Here is a 23,455-nt window from a genome sequence, read left to right as displayed (position 1 = left end):
CAATGCTCATATCAGATAAAATACACTTTAAAATAAAGAACATTACAAGAGACAAGGAAGGACACTACATAGTGATCAAGGGATCAATCCAAGAAGAAGATATAACAATTATAAATATATATGCACCCAGCATAGGAGCACCTCAATACATAAGGCAAATGTTAACAGCTATAATAAAGAGGAAATTGACAGTAACACAATAATAGTGGGGGACTTTAACACCTCACTTACACCAATGGAAAGATCATCCAGACAGAAAATTAATAAGGAAACACAAGCTTTAAATGACACAATAGACCAGAGAGATTTAATTGATACTTATAGGACATTCCATCCAAAAACAGCAGATTACACTTTCTTCTCAAGTGCATATGGAACATTCTCCAGGATAGATCACATCTTGGGTCACAAATCAAGCCTCGGTAAATTTAAGAAAATTGAAATCATATCAAGAATCTTTTCTGACCACAATGCTATGAGATTAGAAATCAATTACAGGGAAAGAAAACGTAAAAAACACAAACACATGGAGGCTAAACGATACATTACTAAATAACCAAGAGATCACTGAAGAAATCAAAGAGGAAATCAAAAATACACAGAGACAAATGACGACGAAACGAAAACATGACAATCCAAAACCGATGGGATGTAGCAAAAGCAGTTCTAAGAGGGAAGTTTATAGCAATACAATCCTACCTCAAGAAACAAGAAAAATCTCAAATAAACAATCTAACCTTACACCTAAAGGAATGAGACAAAGAAGAACAAACAAAACCCAAAGTTAGTAGAAGGAAAGAAATCATAAAGATCAGAGCAGAAATAAATGAAATAAAAACAAAGAAAACAATAGCAAAGGTCAATAAAACTAAAAGCTGGTTCTTTGAGAAGATAAACAAAATTGATAAACCTTTAGCCAGACTCATCAAGAAAAAGAGGGAGAGGACTCAAATCAATAAAATTAGAAATGAAAAAGAAGAAGTTGCAATGGACACCATAGAAATACAAAGCATCATAAGAGATTACTACAAGCAACTCTATGCCAATAAAATGGACAACCTGGAAGAAATGGACAAATTCTTAGAAAGATATAACTTTCCAAGTCTGAACCAGGAAGAAACAGAAAATATGAACAGACCAATCACAAGTAATGAAATTGAAACTGTGATTAAAAATCTTCCAACAAACAAAAGTCCAGGACCAGATGGCTTCACAGGTGAATTCTATCAACATTTAGAGAGGAGCTAACACCCATCCTTTTCAAACTCTTCAAAAAATTGCAGAGGAAGGAACACTTCCAAACTCATTCTATGAGGCCACCATCACCCTGATACCAAAACCAGACAAAGATGCTACAAAAAAAGAAAATTACAGACCAGTATTACTGATGAATACACATGCAAAAATCCTGAACAGAATAGTAGCAAACAGAATCCAACAACATATTAAAAGGATCATACACCATGATCAAGTGGGATTTATGCCAGGGATGCAAGGATTCTTCAATATATGCAAATCAATCAATGTGATACACTATATTAACAAATTGAAGAATAAAAACCATATGATCATCTCAATAGATGCAGAAAAAGCTTTTGACAAAATTCAACACCCATTTATGATAAATACTCTCCAGAAAGTGGGCATAGAGGGAACCTACCTCAACATAATAAGGGCCATGTATGACAAACCCACAGCAAAAATCATTCTCAATGGTGAAAAACTGAAAGCATTTCCTCTAAGATCAGGAAGAAGACAAGGATGTCCACTCTCACCACAATTATTCAACATATTTTTGGAAGTCCTAGCCATGGCAATCAGAGAAGGAAAAGAAATAAAAGGAATCCAAATTGGAAAAGAAGAAGTAAAACTGTCACTGTTTGCAGATGACATACTATACATAGATAATCCTAGAGATGCTACCAGAAAACAACTAGAGCTAATCAATAAAGTTAATTGTAAAGTTGCAGGATACAAAATTAATGCACAGAAATCTCTTGTGTTCCTATACACTAACAACAAAAGATCAGAAAGAGAAATTAAGGAAACAATCCCATTCACCACTGCAACTAAAAGAATAAAATACCTAGGAATAAACCTTCCTAAGGAGGTAAAAGACCTGTACTGAGAAAACTATAAGACACTGATGAAAGAAATCAAAGATGACACAGACAGATGGAGAGATATACCATGTTGTTGGATCGGAAGAATCAACATTGTGAAAATGACTATACTACCCAAAGCAATCTACAGATTTAATGCAATCCCTGTCAAATTACGAATGGCATTTTTTACAGAACTAGAACAAAAAATCTTAAATTTGTATGGAGACACAAAAGACCCCGAATAGCTAAAGCAATCTTGAGGGGAAAAAAAACAGAGCTAGAGGAATCAGACTCCCTAACTTCAGACTATACTACAAAGCCACAGTAATGAAGACAATATGGTACTGGCACAAAAACAAAAATACAGATCAATGGAACAGGATAGAAAGCCCAGAGATAAACCCATGCACCTATCAACTAATCCATGACAAAGGAGGCAAGGATATACAGTGGAGAAAAGACAGTCTCTTCAATAAGTGGTGCTAGGAAAACTGGACAGCTACATGTAAAAGAATGAAATTAGAACACTCCCTAACACCATACACAAAAATAAACTCAAAATGGATTAAAGACCTAAATGTAAGACCAGACACAATGAAACTCTTAGAGGAAAACACAGGAAGAACACTCTTTGACATAAATCACAGCAAGATCTTTTTTGACCCACCTACTAGAGTAATGGAAATAAAAACAAATATAAACAAATGGGACCTAATGAAACTTAAAAGCTTTTGCACAGCAAAGGAAACTATAAACAAGATGAAAAGACAACCCTCAGAATGGGAGAAAATATTTGCAAACGAATCAATGGACAAAGGATTAATCTCCAAAATTTATAAACAGCTCATGCAGCTCAATATTAAAAAAAAACAAAATATCCAATAAAAAAATGGGCAGAAGACCTAAATAGACATTTCTCCAAAGAAGACATACAGATGAAAAGCTGCTCAACATCACTAATTTTTAGAGAAATGCAAATCAAAACTACAATGAGGTATCACCTCACACCAGTTAGAATGGGCATCATCAGAAAATCTACAAACATCAAATGCTGGAGAGGGTGTGGAGAAAAGGGAACCCTCTTGCACTGTTGGTGGGAATGTAAATTGATACAGCCACTATGGAGAACAGTATCGAGGTTCCTTAAAAAACTAAAAATAGAATTACCATATGACCCAGCAATCCCACTACTGGGCATATACATCCAGAGAAAACCATAATTCAAAAAGACACATGCACCCCAATGTTCATTGCAGCACTATTTACAATAGCCAGGTCATGGAAGCAACCTAAATGCCCATTGACAGACAAATGGATAAAGAAGATGTGGTACATATATACAATGGAATATTACTCAGCCATAAAAAGGAACGAAATTGGGTCATTTGTAGATTCATGGATGGACCTAGAGACTGTCATACAGAGTGTAGTAAGTCAGAAAGAGAAAAACAAATATGGAATATTAACGCATATATGTGGAATCTAGAAAAATGGTACAGATGAACCGGTTTGCAAGGCAGAAGTAGCAACACAGATGTAGAGAACAAACGTATGGACACCAAGGGGGGAAAGTGGGGGGGGCGGTGGTGGTGGGATGAACTGGGAGGTTGGGATTGACATATATACAGTAATATGTATAGAATAGATAACCAAAAAGAACCGGCTGAAAAAAAAATAAAATAAAAATTCAAAAAAAACCACAAAACTCCTTTGCATCTCTCCACCCCTACTTTATACTGATGTCAAATTACATCTTTATATAAATTGTATCCATTAACATAGTTTTATACTTACAGTTATTTTTATGCTTTTGTCTTTTAAATTCTATACTGAATTAAAAGTGCTTTTCATAACACCACTACAGTATTATAGAATTTTCTATTTGTCTATATTTTTATCTTTACCAACAAGCTGTATATTTTTATATGCTTTTTTGTTTCAACTTGCAGACTCCCTTTAGCTTTTCTGATAAGGCAGGACTAGTAGGGATGAATTTCCACAGCTTTTGTTTATCTAAGAAAGTCTTTGTCTTTCATTCTGAAAGACAGTTTTTCCAGATACAGTATTATTGGTTGGCAGGTTTCTTTTTTTCTTTCAGCACCTTGAATGTATTATTCCACTCACTTCTGGTTTGTACAGTTTCTCCTAGAAATACATCAGTAATCTTATGGGAGCTACCTTGTATGTAACAAGTTGCTTTTCTATTGCTGCTTTCAAGATTCTCTCTTTATCTTTGACTTTTGACAGTTTGATTATAATGTGTCTTGGTGTAAGCCCCTTTGGAGTCATCATACTTGGAGTCCTTTGAGCATATTCGAATTTGGATGTCTAATTCCTTCTTCAGTTTTGGGAGATTTTTGACCATTATTTCTTCAAATATGCTTTCTGTCCTGTTCTCTCTCTTTTCTCTTTCTGGAATTCCCATAATGCATATATTGGTCTACTCTACGGTGTCCCATAAGTCCCTTAGGCTTTCTTCACTTTTCTTCATTCTTTTTAATTTTTGTTCCTATGACTCTAAATAATTTCAAATGACCTTCTTTGAGTTTGATGATTCTTTCTTGTTTGATCAAGTGTGCTGTTGAACCCCTCTAATAAGTTTTCAATTCACTTATTGTATTCTGCAGCTCCAGAATTTGTTTGGTTCTTTTTAATAGTTTCTGTCTCTTTGTTGATATCCTCATTTGGACGGGCTTCTGTCAGGGGAAGACCTTTAATAATTAACCTGACTAGAGATTCTGGGGAATCTCTGAAAACTTTTTTGGTGGATGTGACTTCTCTGAGCTTGTGCAGCTAATTTTCCAATTACAGAGGTCTGCTTGTTTCTTTTTCAGGTTTCTTTTTCATAATCTCTTGCTCCCTCTGGTGTCTGTCTGTGGTACTGAAAGTTCTCTGGTGCTACAGCGTCAAGCCACCTCACTCAGCAGCATCCCAAAGTATGTTGTGCTTAGTGGCATCCGAAGTATTTTGGCTCCCCATCAGTACTGCAAATCAAGAGAGACAGAAACCAGTCCCTCGGGCAACCCTCTGAAAAGCCAGAACGTTGAATGCATATCCCACTCTTCTTCCCACCCTCACCCCAACCCCTTGAAAAACAACCCAAGTTGAGCTGTGCCTGCTTGTGGGTTTCTGGAGTTCTCGAAAAGGTATTTTGGTCCATACATTGTTGTTAAGCTGGCATCTCTGTTGAGGACTGACATTTGGGACTTCCTATTCCACTATCTTGCTGAAATCACTGCCTTATCTCTTTCTTGTAATATGGTATTTTATCTAAAACAGCATCTAATTTTGGAGATGTTAAAATGTGGAGGAAAAATGACCAATGGCAAGAGTAAGACATCATATATAGTAAGATGAGCCACAGTCTTGTTATGGCAGAAATTCACCTCTAAGTATTAGGATGAAAGATTAGGGCGCTGTAATAAAGAGACCAAACAACACAGTGGCTTGGAGTACAAAAAAAGTGTGTTTCTCTCTCACTAACAGTTTTGAAATGTGTATCCAAGTGAATGGGGTAGCATTGCTACATGCTAAATTCAAAAACCCAGTTCTTTTTATCCTGTTGCTCTGCCATCCACTAAGATGCAATATCTGGGACATACTTATACTAAAAATGATTCATTGTTTATCTGAAATTCAAATTTAACTGGGTACCTTGTGTTTTATCTGGCAAGTCTACACTAGGACATTGTATAGTCTGCAACCATCAAAGCTGGGCTCCTGCAGGTTACAGCTGGTAAAAAGGGGAAAGAAAATAATGTGAAGGCATGCCTGCTTTCCTGAGGGTCTAGGCCCAGGAATGTCATATACCATTTCTGCTCATTTTCCATTGGCAAGAACTTAAATTATAGGATTATACCTAACTACAAAGGAGACTAGGAAATGTTAGTTAGTTAAGTGCCCCCAATAAAAAAGGTGAACAGATTTTGGAGGACAACCAGCAGTCTGCATCATAAGAAGTTGATTTTCTGTGTCCTTTATTTCTTCTTTCCCTATCTCTGTATTTTTGCCTTATATTTTAGGGGCTTTTCTTGATGTTATCTCCCAAGTGGTTTCTTGAATATCTTATTTTAGCTATCATATGCTTAATATCCAAAAGTTATTTCTAATTTTCCAATTGGTCTCTTTCCACTAGCAACCTTTCTTGTTCTATGGAGGTAGTCTCTTCCCAGATCTTCCTGAGGATATCATTAAAGTTTTTAAAGATTCTACTGTGCCAGAGAGCCCAGAAATAAACCCACACCTTCATGGTCAATTAATCTACAACGAAGGAGGTGAGCATATACAATGGGGAAAAGACAGTCTCTTCAATAGGTGGTGCTGGAAAACTGGACAGCTACATGTAAAAGAATGAAATTAGAACATTCTCTAACACCATATACAAAAATAAACTCAAAATGGATTAAAGACCTAAATTTAAGGCTAGAAACCATAAAACTACTAGAAGAAAACATAAGTAGAACACTCTTTGATATAAATCATAGCAATATTTTTTTGGATCTCCTAAGGCAAAGGAAACAAAAGCAAAAACAAACAAATGGGACCTAATTAAACTTAAAAGCTTTTGCACAGCAAAGGGAACCTCAACAAAATGAAAAGACAACCTACTGAATGGGAGAAGACATTTGCAAATGATATGACCAATAAGGGGTTAATATACAAAATATATAAACAGCTCATACAACTCAATATCAAAAAAACAAACAACCCAATTTCAAAATGGCCAGAAGACCTAAACAGACATTTTTCCAAAGAAGATATACAGATGGCCAACAGGCACATGAAAAGATGTTCAACATCATTACTCATCAAAGAAATTAAAACACAATGAGATATCACCTCACACCTGTCAGAAAGGCTATCATCAAAAAGACCACAGATAACAAATGTTGGTGAGGATGTGGAGAACAGGGAACCCTGTACACTGTTGGTGGGATGTAAATTCGTGCAGCCACTGTGAAAAACAATATGGAGGTTTCTCAAAAAAACTAAAAATAGAACTACCATATGACCCAGCAATTCCACTCCTGATATATAGCTGAAAAAAAAAAAAAAACCCCACTAATTCAAAAAGATACATGCACCTCAATGTTTGTAGCAGCATTATTTACAATGCCCAAGGTGTGGAAACAAGTTAAGTGTCCATCAACAGATGAATGGATAAAGAAGATGTGGTATATATATACTATGGAATATTAGCCATAAAGAATGAAATTTTGCCATTTGCAGCAACATGGATGGACTCAGAGAGTATTATACTTACTGAAGTAAATCAAATACTGTATGTTATCCCTTATATGTGAAATCTAAAAAAATAACACAAATGAATGAATATAACAAAACAGAAGCAGACTCACAGATACAGAAAACAAACTAGCGGTTACCAGTGGGGAGAGGGAAGAGGGAGGGGCAAGATAGGGATAGGGGATTAAGTTACTAACTACTACATATAAAGTAAATAAGCTACAAGGATATATTGTACAGCACAGAGAATATAACTAATGTTTTATAATAACTTTAAATGAAGTATAATCTATAAAAATTCTGAATCACTATGTTGTACACTGGAAACTCATATAATATTATAATCAACTATACCTCAATTTTTAAAAAAAGATTCTACTGTGCCATTAAAACTTTCTGTTGCCTAGAGTCACTTATTCTGTTTATCTTGTCTCTCTCTTATGCTTTTAGTTGTCTTTATAATTCTGGTCCTCCTGGTTGCATGTTTATGGAATAACAGACCAACAATCTTAGTAACTGAGCTGGTGTCTTCTGTTGCTGTATATTTCCTCTGTTTCCCTGTATCTGTTTCCCTGAGACAGAACATGAAGGACTTTTGGCAGTAGGGTTTTCTGGCAGGCATTACTGTAGGGTGAGTGTGTGGGTGATTGTTGGGGGAAAGGGTGGGGGGAGGGTTTATAAATGTCACAATAACAAAAGTTTTATTCTGGGATGTCAACACATTAAACACCCTAGATTTCTCCTGGGGACTTACTGGATTTCTATAGAATGAGCCTTCTTGGTTTTGCTGTGTGTGTGTGTGTGTGTGTGTGTGTGTGTGTGTGTGTGTGTTTTGCTTGTCTGGAAGTAAGTGCCAATCACTCTCCATTTTGAAGGTAAAGGGGTTAGGGGGTGACGGGTACAAGCTTCTGCATAGACAGACTTTCTACAAACGCCCTTGTTTTTAGGTCCACTTTTCATGTGTCTCAGCACTTGCTGGTTATGAGTTCAGAGCCTCTCTGGGATCTTGCCAGAAAGACTGGCTCTCACTCCCATTGCCTACCTTCTGGGCTATGGCTTCCTCCACTCTGTTGAGCAAGCAGTGTACTGTCATTTACTTCTAGAAATTTGTTGAAGTCTCTACACTTGCCACCCCTCTTCCCTGCCATTCTCTTTGCTGTTATGTGTTAATATTCCTATTCTGTCATTTTAATGAAGGTCTCAAAAGGAAGGGGAAACGACCACTTGTGCTCACACTACTGTCTTGAACTTTAATATGTTTACATGCTTTGCAAATCTTCAAGGGCATTTATTTGTTTGGGTTTTTTACAGCTGCTTTTTTTGGGGTGGGTGTACCACCGTTAAGTGGTGAGACCTTGTTCTGCTGAGCCCCTTGATGTGTTTTTGTATACAAATTAGTATCAGAGGCTGAGGAAAGCTAAACAGCTTTTTATAATAGAGTAAAACAACCTGGAATTTCCATGGCAATCTGGGGGAGAAGGGGTAAGGACAGCGATGGGAAGAAAGAAGAGCAGGGACTTCCCTTGTGGTCCAGTGGGTAAGACTCTGCACTCCCAATGCATGGGACCCGGGTTCAATCCCTGGTCGGGGAACTAGATCCTGCATGCTGCAACTATGAGTCCGCATGTCGCAACTGTGAGTTCTCATGCCTTCGCATGCCGCAACGAAGACCCTGCATGCCACAACTAAGACCCAGCACAGCCAAAATAAATAAACTTTTTTTTAAAAAAAAAAAGAAGAGCAAGTTAGTCACACACCATGGTGTGACCTCTCCCCAAGATTCCCAATCTCTTCAAGGGATTCTAAACGTACAAAATGCTTGGTATGACATAACTTCTCAGGGAACCCATGAAGGTGCTTAGTTCTGTGATAAGGCAAATGGGGACAAAATAGATGATGAAATAAAATTCATATTTTATGGTAAGACAAGAAAAATTAAAATAACATTTTTCTTTTTTCCTCCTCCCTCCCCTTTAGTGTGTGTTGTGCACCTGCACTAACCAGACCTCATTAGGAGATAACATTCCTTGTTAATCTCATTAAGGGTCATAACTCCTTGGGAGATAACCTTCCTTCTTAATCTTGTAAGGGCCCATGATGACCCATGACCCACTACTTGCTTTGTACACGTAGATCTGGATTGTGTAAACTGTCAATAATACATCACTTAATGTACAGCCCTCTGTCTCAGAAACTTATATAACTGAGCTTTGACCTCTAACGGGTGGAACAGTTCCCAGAGCTTTCTGAGAGGCTGTTCCCGGGTCATAATACCCAGTTCGGCTCTAATAAAATTTTCCATTTCTTTCTTAGATCGACTGATTAATTTTTTGTCAACACAGAGAAGGACTGCACGGACCACAGGAACCTCAGGCAAGAGACCATGAGAGCATAAGGGCCAGGAATCTGCAGAAATTGTGGCGGGTTTGGACTCTCCCGTGCTGTGGCTTTGGCAAGGCTCTGAGGCAATCAGAGAGCTCTCTGTGGGTTGGGAGGCCCCAGCTGGCACCTGGCTTCTATATACACGTTCCCGACTTACTTGCCCCCTTTAGTTCATACTCCACACTAGCCTGGTGTTCTTCCTACAGGGTGAATGCGATCATGCCATCCCTCGGCTTTAAAATTCTCTACCGTCCACAATCTGAAATTCTTTATCCTGGCATCCAACACCCTTCATGACCTGGCCTCCAACTGCCTAACAAGCCTCATCTCCTCCTCACACAGGACAATCTTCACTACCTCAAATGTTTCACCATTCCCTAAAACACTAAGGCTTCCCTTCCATCGGAAATAGGCTTCCTCTTCTTTACCTAGTAAACACTTACTCATTCTCCAAGACCAAATTCAATCCCTCTCTCAGCCTTCTCCTCCCCTGCAGTTAGCCATCCCACCTGTGTTCCCCCAACACCTTGATCAGAAGGGAGTTTCTCTTCCTCTGAGTTCCTTGCAGGAAGGACTGTGTCTTTCTCACTTTTGGGGCCCCATGACTAGTACAGGCCAGGTTAGGGCCCTCCCCGGGGCTCCCACAGCCCCCCAGGGCACAACTGTAATGACACCTATCATCCTGCCCTGGAACTCTGGGTTTAAGTGCCAATCTCCTGCACTCAAAGGGAGAAACTCGGGAAAACAGAGTAGAAATTACTTTTTTGAGAGGGAAATTTATACTTAAAAAGGAAATCTCCATTTGTTAAGGGTGTCTACCTCGCCGCACTTGGAGGAGGAGATGACTAAATCATAAGAGAATGTTATCAATGGAGAAGGCAGAGACTTAATCTGCATAGCAAATCTTACCTTTGTTTACCCTGCTTTTCCTGGTAACTTCCCATAACTTGCTTCCTCTCCCACCCTCACCTTTCTTTATTTCATATTTGGCTAAAGATGGTTTAGGCCACCTGGGCAAGTTAACTTATTTTCCCTGGGTGTCTCCCAGGTATACGTGAGGTATGTATACACATGAATAAACTTCTGTTTTTCTCTTGTTAATCTGTCTCTTGTTACAGGGGTCTCAGCCAAGAACTCTGAAGGGTAAAGGGACAGTTGTTTTTCACCCCCTACAAGGGGGACAGCTACCTGGGGCCGAGAGGCTCCCCCCTCTCCCACCTGTCACTAGCCCGCTACTGCAGGTGAAGGAGCTCTGTGGGCTGTACCCTGGTCTGGCGTCTCAACTCAGGACTTGAGAGCATTATTGGTGGAAATTAAACCCAGGGTGGGAGCCTCAGGCCAGTAGGCTGAGGCCCTGGACAGTGTCCCAGAGCAGGGGGAAGAGAAAGTCCTGCAGCTTCTCAGAGTCAGATAAGGAGAAAGAAGAGCAAGCCCCGTTTGTCCTAGGGTCCCGAAACACCCTGGGGACAAGAGCAGGACATTGCACTGCCCTGGAGATGCCCTATGGGGAGGGAGAACAAGAAGGAGCTTCACAGGGCTCCAGCCGATCCCTCTGTCCTTGTCCAGACTTCTCCCCAGCAGACCTTATCCTCAGCAGCTTTGCCTTGGCTCTGTACACCCCATCTTTCCCAGGAGCGTCGATTCCTAGGCCCAGCCAAACAACCATGAGAGAGATGTGACAGAACTACATCCTTCTGGGATGGGACCACTCTAAGGAGTAGCCGGAACTGACAGGGAGCGGGGGTCCAGGGAGCAAGGCTTAACGACAATGCAGTCATTAAGAAGGCATTAGTATGAGGCCTGGGTTGGTTAAAATCCCAGGTGAGCCACCTAGCAGCCATGTGACCTTAAATGAGCAAGTCACTTGATCTAACTGAACCTCAATTTCATCATCTGCAAAATGGAAACAATAATTACCTTGCAGAATTGTGAAGATTTAGAAATTAGGCTCAATAGTAAATGCTGTTATAATCACTATTTTCCAATACCCAGACGTGTGTAGGATTGGCTCCAGGCCTCTCTTCCAGGCTCTGACAAAAGCAATCCTGTAATTTGCCTGCACTACTGTATTGTGATCGTGAATGGGAAAGAAGTTATGTTACCCAAACAGTAATGGGTTAATGTCTCCCTGTTGACTAGAGACTCTGGGGAAATGCCTTGATTCCAAGGAGTGAGTATTGGATGGTAGGCGGCAAGGCCTGTGGGTAAAAGTGCACGTGGGTCTCTCCTTTCATCTGGGATCTCATAGCAGAAGGAACCCAGAACTTTCAGAGCAGAAAGAGACCAGGCATGACTGCCTGTTCCAACAGAAGTTGGGGTCCAGGGGCTCTGCCTATGGCTGTACTGATGTCCCTTGTACCTTTCCTATCACGGGGGAGAGAGTTCAGGGGTCAAGTTCCTCCAGTGCTGAGGCAAGAAAGAGGGCCTGAACATAGGCTAAGTGTGCACAGCTTTTCCCTTCTCCTTGCCTACCCCTAACCTCCCTTCCCTGTTCTGGACCCTGTCGGGCATCCAGTTAAAACTCCCTTAGGTGAGGCGGGGAGAACCCCCTGCTTCCTGACACATAACAGCCGCTTGATAAATGTTGGTGGATGGAACTGAATTGCATGAAGGCCATAAGGTTGACGGGAGGGAAAGGGCTTCATGTGAATTCAGTCTAGGGGCAGGGAGCCTGCGGGTGGCCACCACACCAGGATCAAGTGCCAGGAGCTGATGAGGGCCCCACCCTTCCAGGTTTGCCTGTTGTTGAAACCTGACAGCCACTCCACATCAGAGAACACAGGAGCCACAACTTCACTGTCAGTATTCCTAGTAAACTAGGAGGAAGAGAGAGAGGAAGGAAGTGGGGAGGGAAGAAAGAAGGGGAGAGGAAAGGGAGAAGAAAGGGAAGAGGAAAAGGGAATGAAGGAGAAAATAAAGGAAGCTAGCAAAAAAGGAAGTCAGAGAGCGAATAAATGGACTAGTCAGGACTCAATAGCCTGGACCAACACAGAAAACCTAGCCTATGAACTTGGTCAAAAAAGGGCAAATGAGATCGGCCAGCAAGTTACGTCCCAAGATCAAAGCAGGTCCTGGGTCTCACTGGCAGCAGACTCCAAAAGAATCACAGCAGTTGTCACTAAGGCTCTGGGTCTGGAAGGATTACCAAGCTCCCCAGACTGAGAGGAGAACAGCAGACCTAGCTTGGTAATGAGCAAAATGAAGAGCTGGCCTTGGAATCAGACACACCTGATTGGAATCCCAGCTCAGCCATTAGGTCAGGTCATTTAACCCCTCAGAACTTCCTTATCTTGACAATGGGGATACTACTACTTTGCAGACTAGTCATGGAGATCAGAAATAATGGTGTATAATAACTGGCATTCAGTAGCTGTTAGATGGCAACTTTTTAAAGTTTTATTTATTTATTTTGGCAACATGGCATGCGGGATCTTAGTTCTTCAACCAGGGATCGAACCTGTGCCCCCTGCAGTGGAAGCACGGAGTCCTAACCACTGGACCTCCAGGGAAGCCCCTGGCAACTTCTATTATTAGGGAGCAATTCATACACGCAAGTTGGGTGACTATATGTTTAAAATATTTTGTATGGAGATTTTCAAGGAGCAGGAAAATGTATATGAAATAAAAGTGCTTTGTAAACTGAAAAGGATCCTACAAAATGTCAGGGAATTGTTTGGGAAGTCGTCTTTTATGGTTAGAAAAAATACAGGTTTTGGGTTTGGGTAGAAGTAGGTTAGGTTCCTGACCCTGCCACTGACTGGCCATGTAAGCCTGTTTCTGCATCTGTCAAATGTGGGTAAGTCTTACTTCACAGGGTTGTTGTGAGAATAGGATGATGACTGGCATATCCCTTCCTGGGGAGGCGGCAAGATCCCGTGTGATAGGTCAGGTCATCAGCAGTGCCAGAGTCACATTCTGCCAACTGGCTACAAATGAGGAGGGCCCCTCACTCTGGAAGAGCAGGGCTCCAGACTGGCCAGAGAGATAGAGAGGGGTCTTTTGTATTTGTTGGAGGAAATCTGGATGAACACTAAACTTCCATGCAGAAAACACTGAACACTGCCATGCGGAGCCAGGCCTTCAGAAGGGCAGAAAGCCAGGCATGATCCCTAACAAGCTATCCCTAACAAGTGGTTCCGTTAGGAACTGAACTACTGCTACTAAGGGCAAAGGCCTTAGGTTCATCTTGTCCCACCCTTCACCCCCTATTCCCTGTCACTGTCATTTTTCCTAGGCACCGAATAAGTGTCAATCAATAATCAATCTAAAGTTGAAAAGGTTCTCATGCTTGGCACTGACATCCCACAGGGCAGAGGGTCCAGGGCTGTATCAAGAGGCCACGCTAACTCCCACTTGCAGGGAAACACTTGGTCCCAGGCCAGCCCCCTACGTGGCTCCTCCTTCGGAAGCCAGCAAGGTGAATGTAGTGAAAGAGCACCAGCTCAGAATCAAGGGAGGCCCAGGTCTGAACTCTGGCTCCGCCACACACCTGCTGTGCGACTTCACAGCGAGTGACTTCACCTTTCCTCACTTGTCTCATCTTACTCCCTTGCGGTTGCTGCGACAACTAAATGAGATAGAGAATGTGAAAGTGACCTGCAGAATCCAGGGCACAGAGTGGATGCTCAGTTGATATTCCTGCCTTCCCTCTCCCCTTCCTCCTCACAGACCTCAGAGTCAGCTGCTTCCTTTTGCTCTTCAGAGCAGCCACCCGTTCTTTCCGGGAATTCAACTCCCTTCCAGAGTGGCTGCGGTGCAACCACCTCCCCACTTCTTCGATGCCCCCAAATAAGTACACGGGTCCTTTTCATTAAAGGGTTTTACTGCTAACCCTGGGGAAACAGATGCACGTTGGGGCGGGGGTGACAAGTCACAAACATGAGGGAGGGTGAGGGTCGCTGGATCATGGCTCCTTGAGGGCTTCCCTTTCATTCCGAAAGTAGGACCTCAGACCTCTTCTCTGGGCCAAGGGGGCCCCTTCCTCCCCTGCTCCTCCCAGCCCAGCTGAGGCACAGCAGGTGGGAACTAGTGGCCCACTGCAGTGTGCCCTAAGCGGTCCACATACTACACAGAGGACCTCCAGACAGGGATGCCCACCTCACAGGCACTTCCTCAAAGGCCAGGGGACGGTTGCCCAAATGATACGAGCATGTCCTAAGCCTACCTTATTTCTCTTTCACCCCAAGGAGGTGAAGCCAAGACGGGGTCCTCTGACTTTCTACCACAAGAAATCGGCCTGGAAAAAAGTGAAGATTTTTACTCAAGAGTCCCTTCTCAGGACTTCCTGGAGATCCTGGCTTCAGAGGCAACAGAAAACCATTCTCCAAAGTGGGAGGAAGGGCTTGAGGTCAAGGGGGCAGCAGGAGATCCTAAAGACCTTTCTGCACTAGGTTGGGGTCCCACGCTCTGCTCTCTCTCTTCCTCGCCCTCTTCAGCTGGCATCTTTCCCAGACTGCTCTCCTCGGTGAGTTTTCTGGTGGCGGATGAGATTGGAGCTGCGGGAGAAGTGCTTCCCGCACAGCGTGCACCGGTAGGGCTTCTCGCCCCTGTGGGTCCTCTGGTGCGCCCCAAAGTTGGAGATGTCGCTGAAGGTCCGCCCGCACTCGGCGCACTCATAGGGCCGCTCACCCGTGTGGGTGCGGTGGTGCACGCCGAAGCTGGAGCTGTTGCTGAAGCTCTTCCCGCACTCACAGCAGATGTAGGGCGCCGGCTCCAGGTGGGTCCGGTAGTGCACGGCCAGCGCCGAGCTCTGGCTGAAGCTCTTGCCGCAGATGTCGCAGCGGAAGGGCCGCCTGCCCAGGTGGTCCTGCTGGTGCGTGGTGAGGTCCGAGTGCCGCCGGAAGCTCTCCTCGCAGTTGGGGCACTTATAGTGCTTCTCCTCCAGGTGGATGCGCTCGTGCCGGATGCGGTTGGAGCTCCTCGAGAAGCTCTTGCCACACTCAGAACACTTGTAGGGTTTCTCGCCTGTGTGGATCCGCTGGTGTGTTCTCAGGTTGGAGGTATTATTGAAGGTTTTGCCACACTGGGCACATATAAAGGGCTTCTCATCGGCCTCGGGCCTCGGATGAGCAGAGAGGTCCTCTGGCTCTCCAGCGGGGACAGTGGCGTCCTGTGGTGGCTTCTCTGGATAGAGCCCTCGTGGCCCCTCTGACAGGCTTGCTCGCCCATGCTCTTTCTCCCCATCTGGGATCCAAGAACCCTCTGAGTCATCCACTCTCCAGGGCTTATTACCCCGTTCCCCTTCCTCAGGCAGGTGCTGTTCTGGGCTCTGCTCCTTCTCACTGCCCATCTCTGAACCCTGAGAATGAACACAAACGGCCAACACCTTTATTCCTTGGGTCAGGCCAGACCCCAGGGAATCTTTCGTCCTGGTTGAAGGGGTGGTTATACACCATCCCTATGGAACCATCCGTCAGAAATAACCTCAATTAACTGGAATACTTGGATAGAATGCCTTTACTTACTTTCAAGTGACAAACTTCCACAGATATTTAAAGCTACCCACCAGAGCAAAAAGAAGGCCCCAGCTTTGTCCACCCCCAAAAGATATTTGTATGATTTGCATAATGTCACTTTTCTTAATACCACTAAACAATGACAGTCTAGAGTCTAATTCACCTACAAGTAAAGGAGCTTCCATTTGGGGATGAGTTCAATTTTTCTGCCTAACTGTAAGTTAACTGAAATTCCCATTATGTTTAATCTTTTTTGAAAAGCCTTCCTTAAAAGTATCCACCTATTTGCCTGCTTTCAAAATGAAGATAACAGAATCTCGAATTCTTGAGGCTCTCCTACTCGTTTACAAGGCCCAGCTGTGAATCCTCTTACGTGTGCACTCCTTCCCTTCCCCAGACCTCACCACAGTCTAGCCAATAAAGGCTTAACATCTGGGTCCTCCAAGACCCACTGAGGGCCTGGGCTGTGTCTGTTCTGATTGGTCAGTGCCCACTTCCACTCTAACACCACACACGGCAGTATGTACACAGTCTGACAGAGACTCACACCACACACAGCCACACTCACATACCAAACACACTCAGCCACTCTCACAACACACACACATATCACACAGTCACACATACACGGTCACACACGTACATGCCACACACAGCCCGCCCACACACACAGCCACATTCATGGCTATACAATTACACACCATACACACATCCAGCTATACTCACACACCACACACAGTCTCCCAGACACACATTCCCTGCCCCCCCCCCCCACACACACAGTGCCCAGCACAGGGCCTACTTATGCAAACATCAGCAAATGCTTGCTAAGCTGCACAGACTCCTTTGAGTTCTGACAGCCAAGGACAGGGAATGAGGGGAAGAAAGTACTGATAAGAGGAGAGTGGTATTTCCTCTGAACCTTGAAGAAATAACAGCATTTCAAAAGGCAGAGTGGGCTGGTGCAGATACTGTACAGAGTGACATGAACAAAGGGATGAGGGAGGGAAGCACAGACTGTGATGGGGCATTGATGATAGAAAATGAAAGCTTGATAACTGCTCCAGGTGGGGTCTGGTAATGGAAGGGACACCGACTAAATTTAGGGTTGGATTCCTATGGTGACACATACTGTCTTTACAACTCTGCAAATTACTCAACCACCCTGAGCCTCAACCTCCACATCACTAAAACTGTGACACCGACCGACACAGCAGGACTTTGTTAGAGAAAATGCCTATAATATGCTCAGTGTAAAGTGTGGCAGTACTAGTCATTCAGTACATGACAGCTGCTACTATAATTGTGGAAGACGCTACATGCTAGCCCTGTAAAGAACGCAAGAATGAAAAAGATCCCTTACATGATCTTGTTAGGAAAGAAAAAAATTCAATTAAAAAATGGTACAGTACATATAATCTAAAATGTGAAATACGGACAGTACCTTAAATCTTTAAGGAGTGGGGGGTCAGCAAACTTTCTGTAAAGGACCAGAGAGTATATATTTAGTAAATTTTGGGGGCCATAGGATCTCTGTTGCAGCTACTCAACTCTGCCATTGTATCATAAAAGCAGCCACAGAAAATCTGTAAATGATTGGGTGTGTCTGTTTTCATAAAACTTTATTTAAAAGCAGGGCAGGGATAAAGATGTAGACATAGAGGATGGACTTGAGGACACAGGGTGGGAGGAGGAAGCTGGGGCGAAGTGAGAGTAGCATTGACATATGTACACTACCAAATGTAAAATAGTTAGCTAGTGGGAAGCTGCTGCATAGCACAGGGAGATCAGCTCGGTGCTTTGCAATGACCTAGATGGGTGGGATAGGGAGGATGGGAGGGAGGCTCAAGAGGGAGGGGATATGAGGACATATGTATGCATATGGCTGATTCTCTTTGGTGTACAACAGAAACTAACACAGCATTGTGAAGCAATTATACTCCAATAAAGATCTATTAAAAAAAACCAAAAAAACAAACAAACAAACAAACAAAAAAAAAGGAGGTGAAGTATAATTTACCAATCTCTATTAGAGAGTGCTTTTTCAAGAATCTAGATAAGTGATGTGAAAAATAATAGGCTTGCTTCACTTTCAAAAATGCAAAAAAAAATCAGAAACAATTTATTCCGATATTTATTCACTGTCTCCTGACCATCCTTTTAAAAATTACAACCCCTCCAAAAAAATAAATTTAAAAATTACGACCCCTTCCCCTTCACTCAGTCCCCCCTGCCCCACAGCACTTCGCCTCCTAACAGTCTGTTTTTTATGTCTACTATTTAGTATCGGCCTCCCCCCTGCAAAACATAAGTCCCATGAGGGCCAGGTTCTTTGCTTTATTCACTAATATAACCCCAACTCCTATAGCAGTGGCAGTCATACCTAGTAGATCCTTAATAAATATTTGCTGAATGAATTGAATGAAGGCCGGGCCTGTCTCCAGAACCCATTTCATGCCTACTTGTGTCTATTCTCACCCACTATTCCTTAGCAATCTCCTAATTCCTGCCCACTTCCTCCTTTATGCACCCACAGAATCTTGTACTTGCTTTTACAGTGATTTGCAATTATCTGTTTACATGTCTATTTCCACTATTAGTTTATAAGCAACTTGAGGGCAGGGACTGGGTCATTCTGGTAATCTCTCCAGCACAAGGTCTGGTGCTCAAAACTTTTTTTAAGTACAAGTGAATGGATATGATCTAATTTACTTCCTACCGCTGCCCATCCCACCTAGGGCTCCAACGTCTGTCTTTATGCAGTGAGCTACATGGCCTCCTCACTACCAATCCTGCTATCCTGAGAACCCACAATATACCAAGCTCTGACTCTACCCAGGGCTGAATGCTGGGTCAAAAAAGAGCAAAAAGATTTAAGATTATAGTCACCACCCTAAAAGAGTTTATGGTACAGTGCAGTGAAATAGACCATGAACTCCAGAAACTCATACAGTGTAGAAGGTTAAGTTCCAGTGGAAGCAGGGAAATTGTAATCTGCCCAAGGGCACACAGCAAGTGAGGGGCAGAACTGGGAGCCATGCCCATCACTCCAAAGCCAGTGCTTTTAAGCACTACACCAGTATCGGAGGAAGAGAAGAGAAAGAGGGAAGGAAGGAAGGAAAGAAGGAACAGGGCCACGGTAGTTCTGATGACACAGGCATATCTCCCCGAAGAGATCAGGGATGAGCAGCCTGACGGAAAAGGTGGTCTTTGAGCTAGGACTTGCAGGATGGGTGAGCAACGTTGGGACTTACCGAGATGGGGAGCCCACCATCTACTGAGAAGACAGTGGCAGGTAAAGTAAAGAGGCTCGTACATATTACATTTCAGAGATTTCAGAGGAGAAAGGGGCCCATGGGGCTTGTCTTCCCAGGAGGCTCAGACGTACAGGGAGGACCAAAGGTGGAAGGGCCTGAGGCAGTGGAATAGGAGCCAGGTCTAAGAAGTTAGCGCCAAGAAGGTGGGGTTGTTGATCACAGATGCTGAAGACCAAAGGCCTGGGTTAGAGGGAAGAGGCCAAGCTGGAAAGCGGTCTGAAGGGCCGAAGTTCGGGGTCATTAGGATCAAGTCGAGAGCTGGGGGGGAGGAAGGGGAGAGAGGAGCTTGGAAAGATCAGGGAAACTGTGTTAAAGAACTGGGAATTGTACAGGGGAGGTGGATAAGGGGTGAGAGATAGAGAAGGACCAAAAGAGTCAGAGGGTCCGAGGAAACTGGTCAGGGGACCCGGCCCAAGAGGCTGGGTCGTGTGCAGCGGGGCGGAGTCTGAGTCTGAGGGCACGAGCGTTCTAGAGCACAGGAGCTGGGTTCAGACTTGCCGGCGGGCTTGGGGCCGGAGCGGTGGGAGAAAAGGAGAAGCTGACCCCAAAGGTATGGTCAGTGGAAGCGGGGCTGGACTACTCAAAGGCCAACAGAAGGGCGAGAAGGTAGAGGCTTGGGGCCAGCAGCCTGGTCGTGCAGGCCGGGAGAAGGGGTCAGGAGTTAGGGCGGAGGGACCACAGGGCCCCGTTTGCTCCCCACTGGGTCCGGGGAGCAAAGCCACAGCCCCAGCTGCCCGGTGAGAGGGAAGGGGCCACGTTTAGAGTCCCCCGCGACGCCATGCGCGCCTCCCCCGAACCGCCACCCCGGGCCCGACACCGACCAACCTAGCTCCAGCCGTACGGTCAGGGACAGCACCGCCTCGGAGGGCCGGGGGAAGGAGTCGGAACCGGATCCCTGATAGGATCCGCCCTGCCTCTCCAGGACTGGTTCCTGAGGGTTGCCCTTCCTTGCTATTGGCTATACTGGCTGCCACAAGGCAAGAAACCCGGGCAGGGCCGCCAGTAAGCTTTGGCCTCGGGCGTGGCCTGCTGGGAGTTGTAGTCCTGTGGAAGATGGTAGCCGCAGAGAAGAAGTTCGAGTTTAGAATTTAGTGGTGGAGACTGGATTCCCTCTAAGGTCGTCGGATTTCCTTCTGCACTCTGGCGTTAAAAGCCCAACGTGCAGGGCCACCGGTCTGGGAAGTTGTAGAATATGTAGAGCTAACCCACATGACCTCCAAGGGGTTATGAATTCAGAGCTGCTTCTTTACTCTGAGTTGGCGACCCTTGATGGTCCTGTAGACATCCCGCGAAGCCAGAGTCCCGCGCCTCACTGGAGGTTTATAATTTAAAGCCAAAGGATTGTGGAACTGGAAGGGAGTCTATTTATTTATATTGATGTATAGTTGATTTACAATGTTGTGTTAGTTTCAGGTGTACAGCATAGTGATTTGGGGTAGTTGTTTGCAGATTATATTCCATTATATAGGTTATTACAAGATATTGTGTATAATTCCCTGTATGATACAGTAAATCCCTGTTGCTTATCTATTTTTTGGATACTAGTTTGTATCTGTTAATCCCATACTCCTAATTTGTCCCTCCCCCTGGAAGGGAGTTCAAAGATCAACTAATCCAATACATTTGTCAGAGAAGCTAAACGTTCTCTGTCCAAGGAACCACCTCCGGTTTCCCAAAGCCCCTGCGCAGGGTTTTTTCTGAGTGCTATTTAATTAAACCTGACTGTTGTTCATCAGTTCAGACACAACAAGACCACTAAGGCATATCCAGGATTAGGATTTTTTTTTCAGGTTTAACTTTTAAAAAAAAAGTCTAATCAAATATGTATGCTAAAATTCTACACGCCTCTCATATCTTCGAGGTATTTCACTGCAAAGAGAAAACGGTATTGTCTTCAGAGCTAGATACACTAGATTTATGCTCCCAGTTCTACTACCTAGCCATTTAGAGCATTATTTCCTTATTGTAAGGATTAAATGAGTCAGGACTTCCCTGCTGGTCCAGTGGTTAAGACTCCACGCTTCAACTGCAGGATGCATGGGTTCGAACCCTGGTCTGGCCTGCAATGCAGTGCACTGCAGCCAAAAAAAAAAAAGAAGAAGAAGAAGAAAAAGAGTTAACATATGTAATGCTTCTGTCTCCATAAATGTCAGTTCTCTTTCCTGCTGGTAAGTTTCCTTGGGTGCAGCCAATGTGAATAATGTGAATTAGTTTTAAGACTGGGATATTCACAAAAGTATGTTTGAAATTTAATATGGATGAGTGAAATGTAAATACCCCATACACGCTATTACTTTATAAACTGATATAAATGAAATACGGAGAAGGCAGACGCAGAAATAAAACTGTGGCTTTATTTTTAACTGTAGTTAAAGCTTGCATGGGTTGAATCAAGGCTGTTCAAAACCAATCCCATAACGTGCTCTTCTCTTACCAGCCCAAAGCCTTTCCCCACAACTTCTCATTCACAATGAAAATAAGAGCATGCCAAACAATGAATAACAAACTTTTATTTAAGGACTGTACAAAAGCAAACAAAAAATTCCATTCAGGAGCTGTGATAGTTAATTTTACTGGGCCATAGGGTGCCCAGATATTTGGTCAAACATTATTCTGAGTATTTCTTTAGGGGTTTTTAGATGAGATTAACATTTAAATCGGTAGATTGAATAAAGCAAATTGCTCTCCCTAATGTGGGTGGGCCTGATCCAATCAGTTGAAGGACTAATGGAACCAAATAGCTGACCACCCCCCAAGTAAGAAAGAATTCTTCCTGCCTGACAGCCTTCAGACTGAGTCATCAACCTTTTTCCTACTTTAGACTCAAACTGAAATATTGGTTTTTCCTGGGTCTTAAGCCTGTCAGCCTTTAAACTGGAATTACACCATGGGATCTCCTGGGTCTTGGGCCTTCAGACTTGGATGGGAACTAAACCATTGGCTCACCTGGGCCTCCAACTTGCTGACTAACCCTGCAGATCTTGGGACTTGCCAGCCTCCATAATGGTGTGAGCAAATTCCTTATAATAAATAAATATATATATTCTTCCTGCTGTGTGAGTGTGTGTGTGTGTGTGTGTGTGTCTGTATACACACATATAAAATATATATTCTGTTTCTCTGGAGAACCCTAATACAGGCACTAAGAGAACTTCTGACAGCCAGATAGATCCACTTTCTGTTGGGCAGAACTGTGTACCCATCTGCAAACTGATAGCTTACATCACCACAAAGAGGTCAGATCACATATGTGGTGTGACTTGAGAGTGATTAGGTTTCTTTCTGAAACCCACACCAAAAAAGCAAGTTCATTATTTTATCCTCACACCTCGTCTACCAACTTCCTATGTGAGATCCGTACTCTCTGATCTAAGAGGCTGTTTGCTTCACAAATAGTCAAGTTTTCCAATATTATGGTCTTATAGAACAAAAGCTTCTACACTGGTGGTTAAAACTGCCACTTTTTCTAGCTGGACCTCTCTGCATCCCAGAGGGGATTCAAAAAGGCCAGTGCAACAGATGGCCTAACCCACTGCTGCCTTTTCAAGGCCACACACAGCTGAGCTGCTGTTTGAAGCCATACCTCCCAGCTTCCTGATTGCGCTCCTGAGGTTTTTCAGGATTACGGCTACCACGTTTAAAGTCCCCATACCTGGTTATCACCAAGTTAGCTTTGAAAACATGTACATTAGCGCTGAATGTCACCAAACTATGCTGTAAACAGCATCAAGGAAATAGAAAAGGGTGGCTTTTTTTTTTTTTAATTCCTCTGGGCTTCTGCCCTATATTCTAGAAGAAAGAAGGAAGAGTGTGTGATCCAAAACATGTTTACTTTTAAAAAGCTGGCTATGGGGGCTAGAGGCCTGAACAGAGAAAAGGAGAAAAGCAGTTCTTGACGGGATAAGTAAGAAGTCAGTACTGGTCATCATAACTTCATGACTACAAGCCTGAG

General features: G+C 43.5%; 1 protein-coding gene across 8 annotated transcripts in view; it reads right to left on the bottom strand.

Moving 5' to 3' along the window:
- Positions 1–20,391, bottom strand: part of ZNF691 (zinc finger protein 691) — a 79,739-nt gene extending 59,348 nt beyond the window's left edge. For 7 of the 8 annotated variants that reach the window (XR_009502831.1, XR_009502833.1, XR_009502835.1 and 4 more), the window contains exon 1: positions 20,329–20,391. Coding sequence is in view for 1 of the 8 variants with exons in the window: in XM_059920269.1 (XP_059776252.1) it covers positions 15,163–16,020 (858 nt within the window). In the remaining 7 variants the exon portion in view is untranslated. Of the gene's footprint in view, positions 1–14,535; positions 16,030–20,328 lie in introns of those variants that run through there. The other variant, XM_059920269.1, reaches the window with a different exon arrangement.
- Between the last annotated feature and the right edge of the window lie 3,064 nt (positions 20,392–23,455).

This window comes from Balaenoptera ricei, chromosome 1 (assembly GCF_028023285.1).
Source record: "Balaenoptera ricei isolate mBalRic1 chromosome 1, mBalRic1.hap2, whole genome shotgun sequence".
Lineage (NCBI taxonomy): Eukaryota > Metazoa > Chordata > Mammalia > Artiodactyla > Balaenopteridae > Balaenoptera > Balaenoptera ricei.
This window is presented reverse-complemented; position numbering and strand designations above follow the sequence as displayed.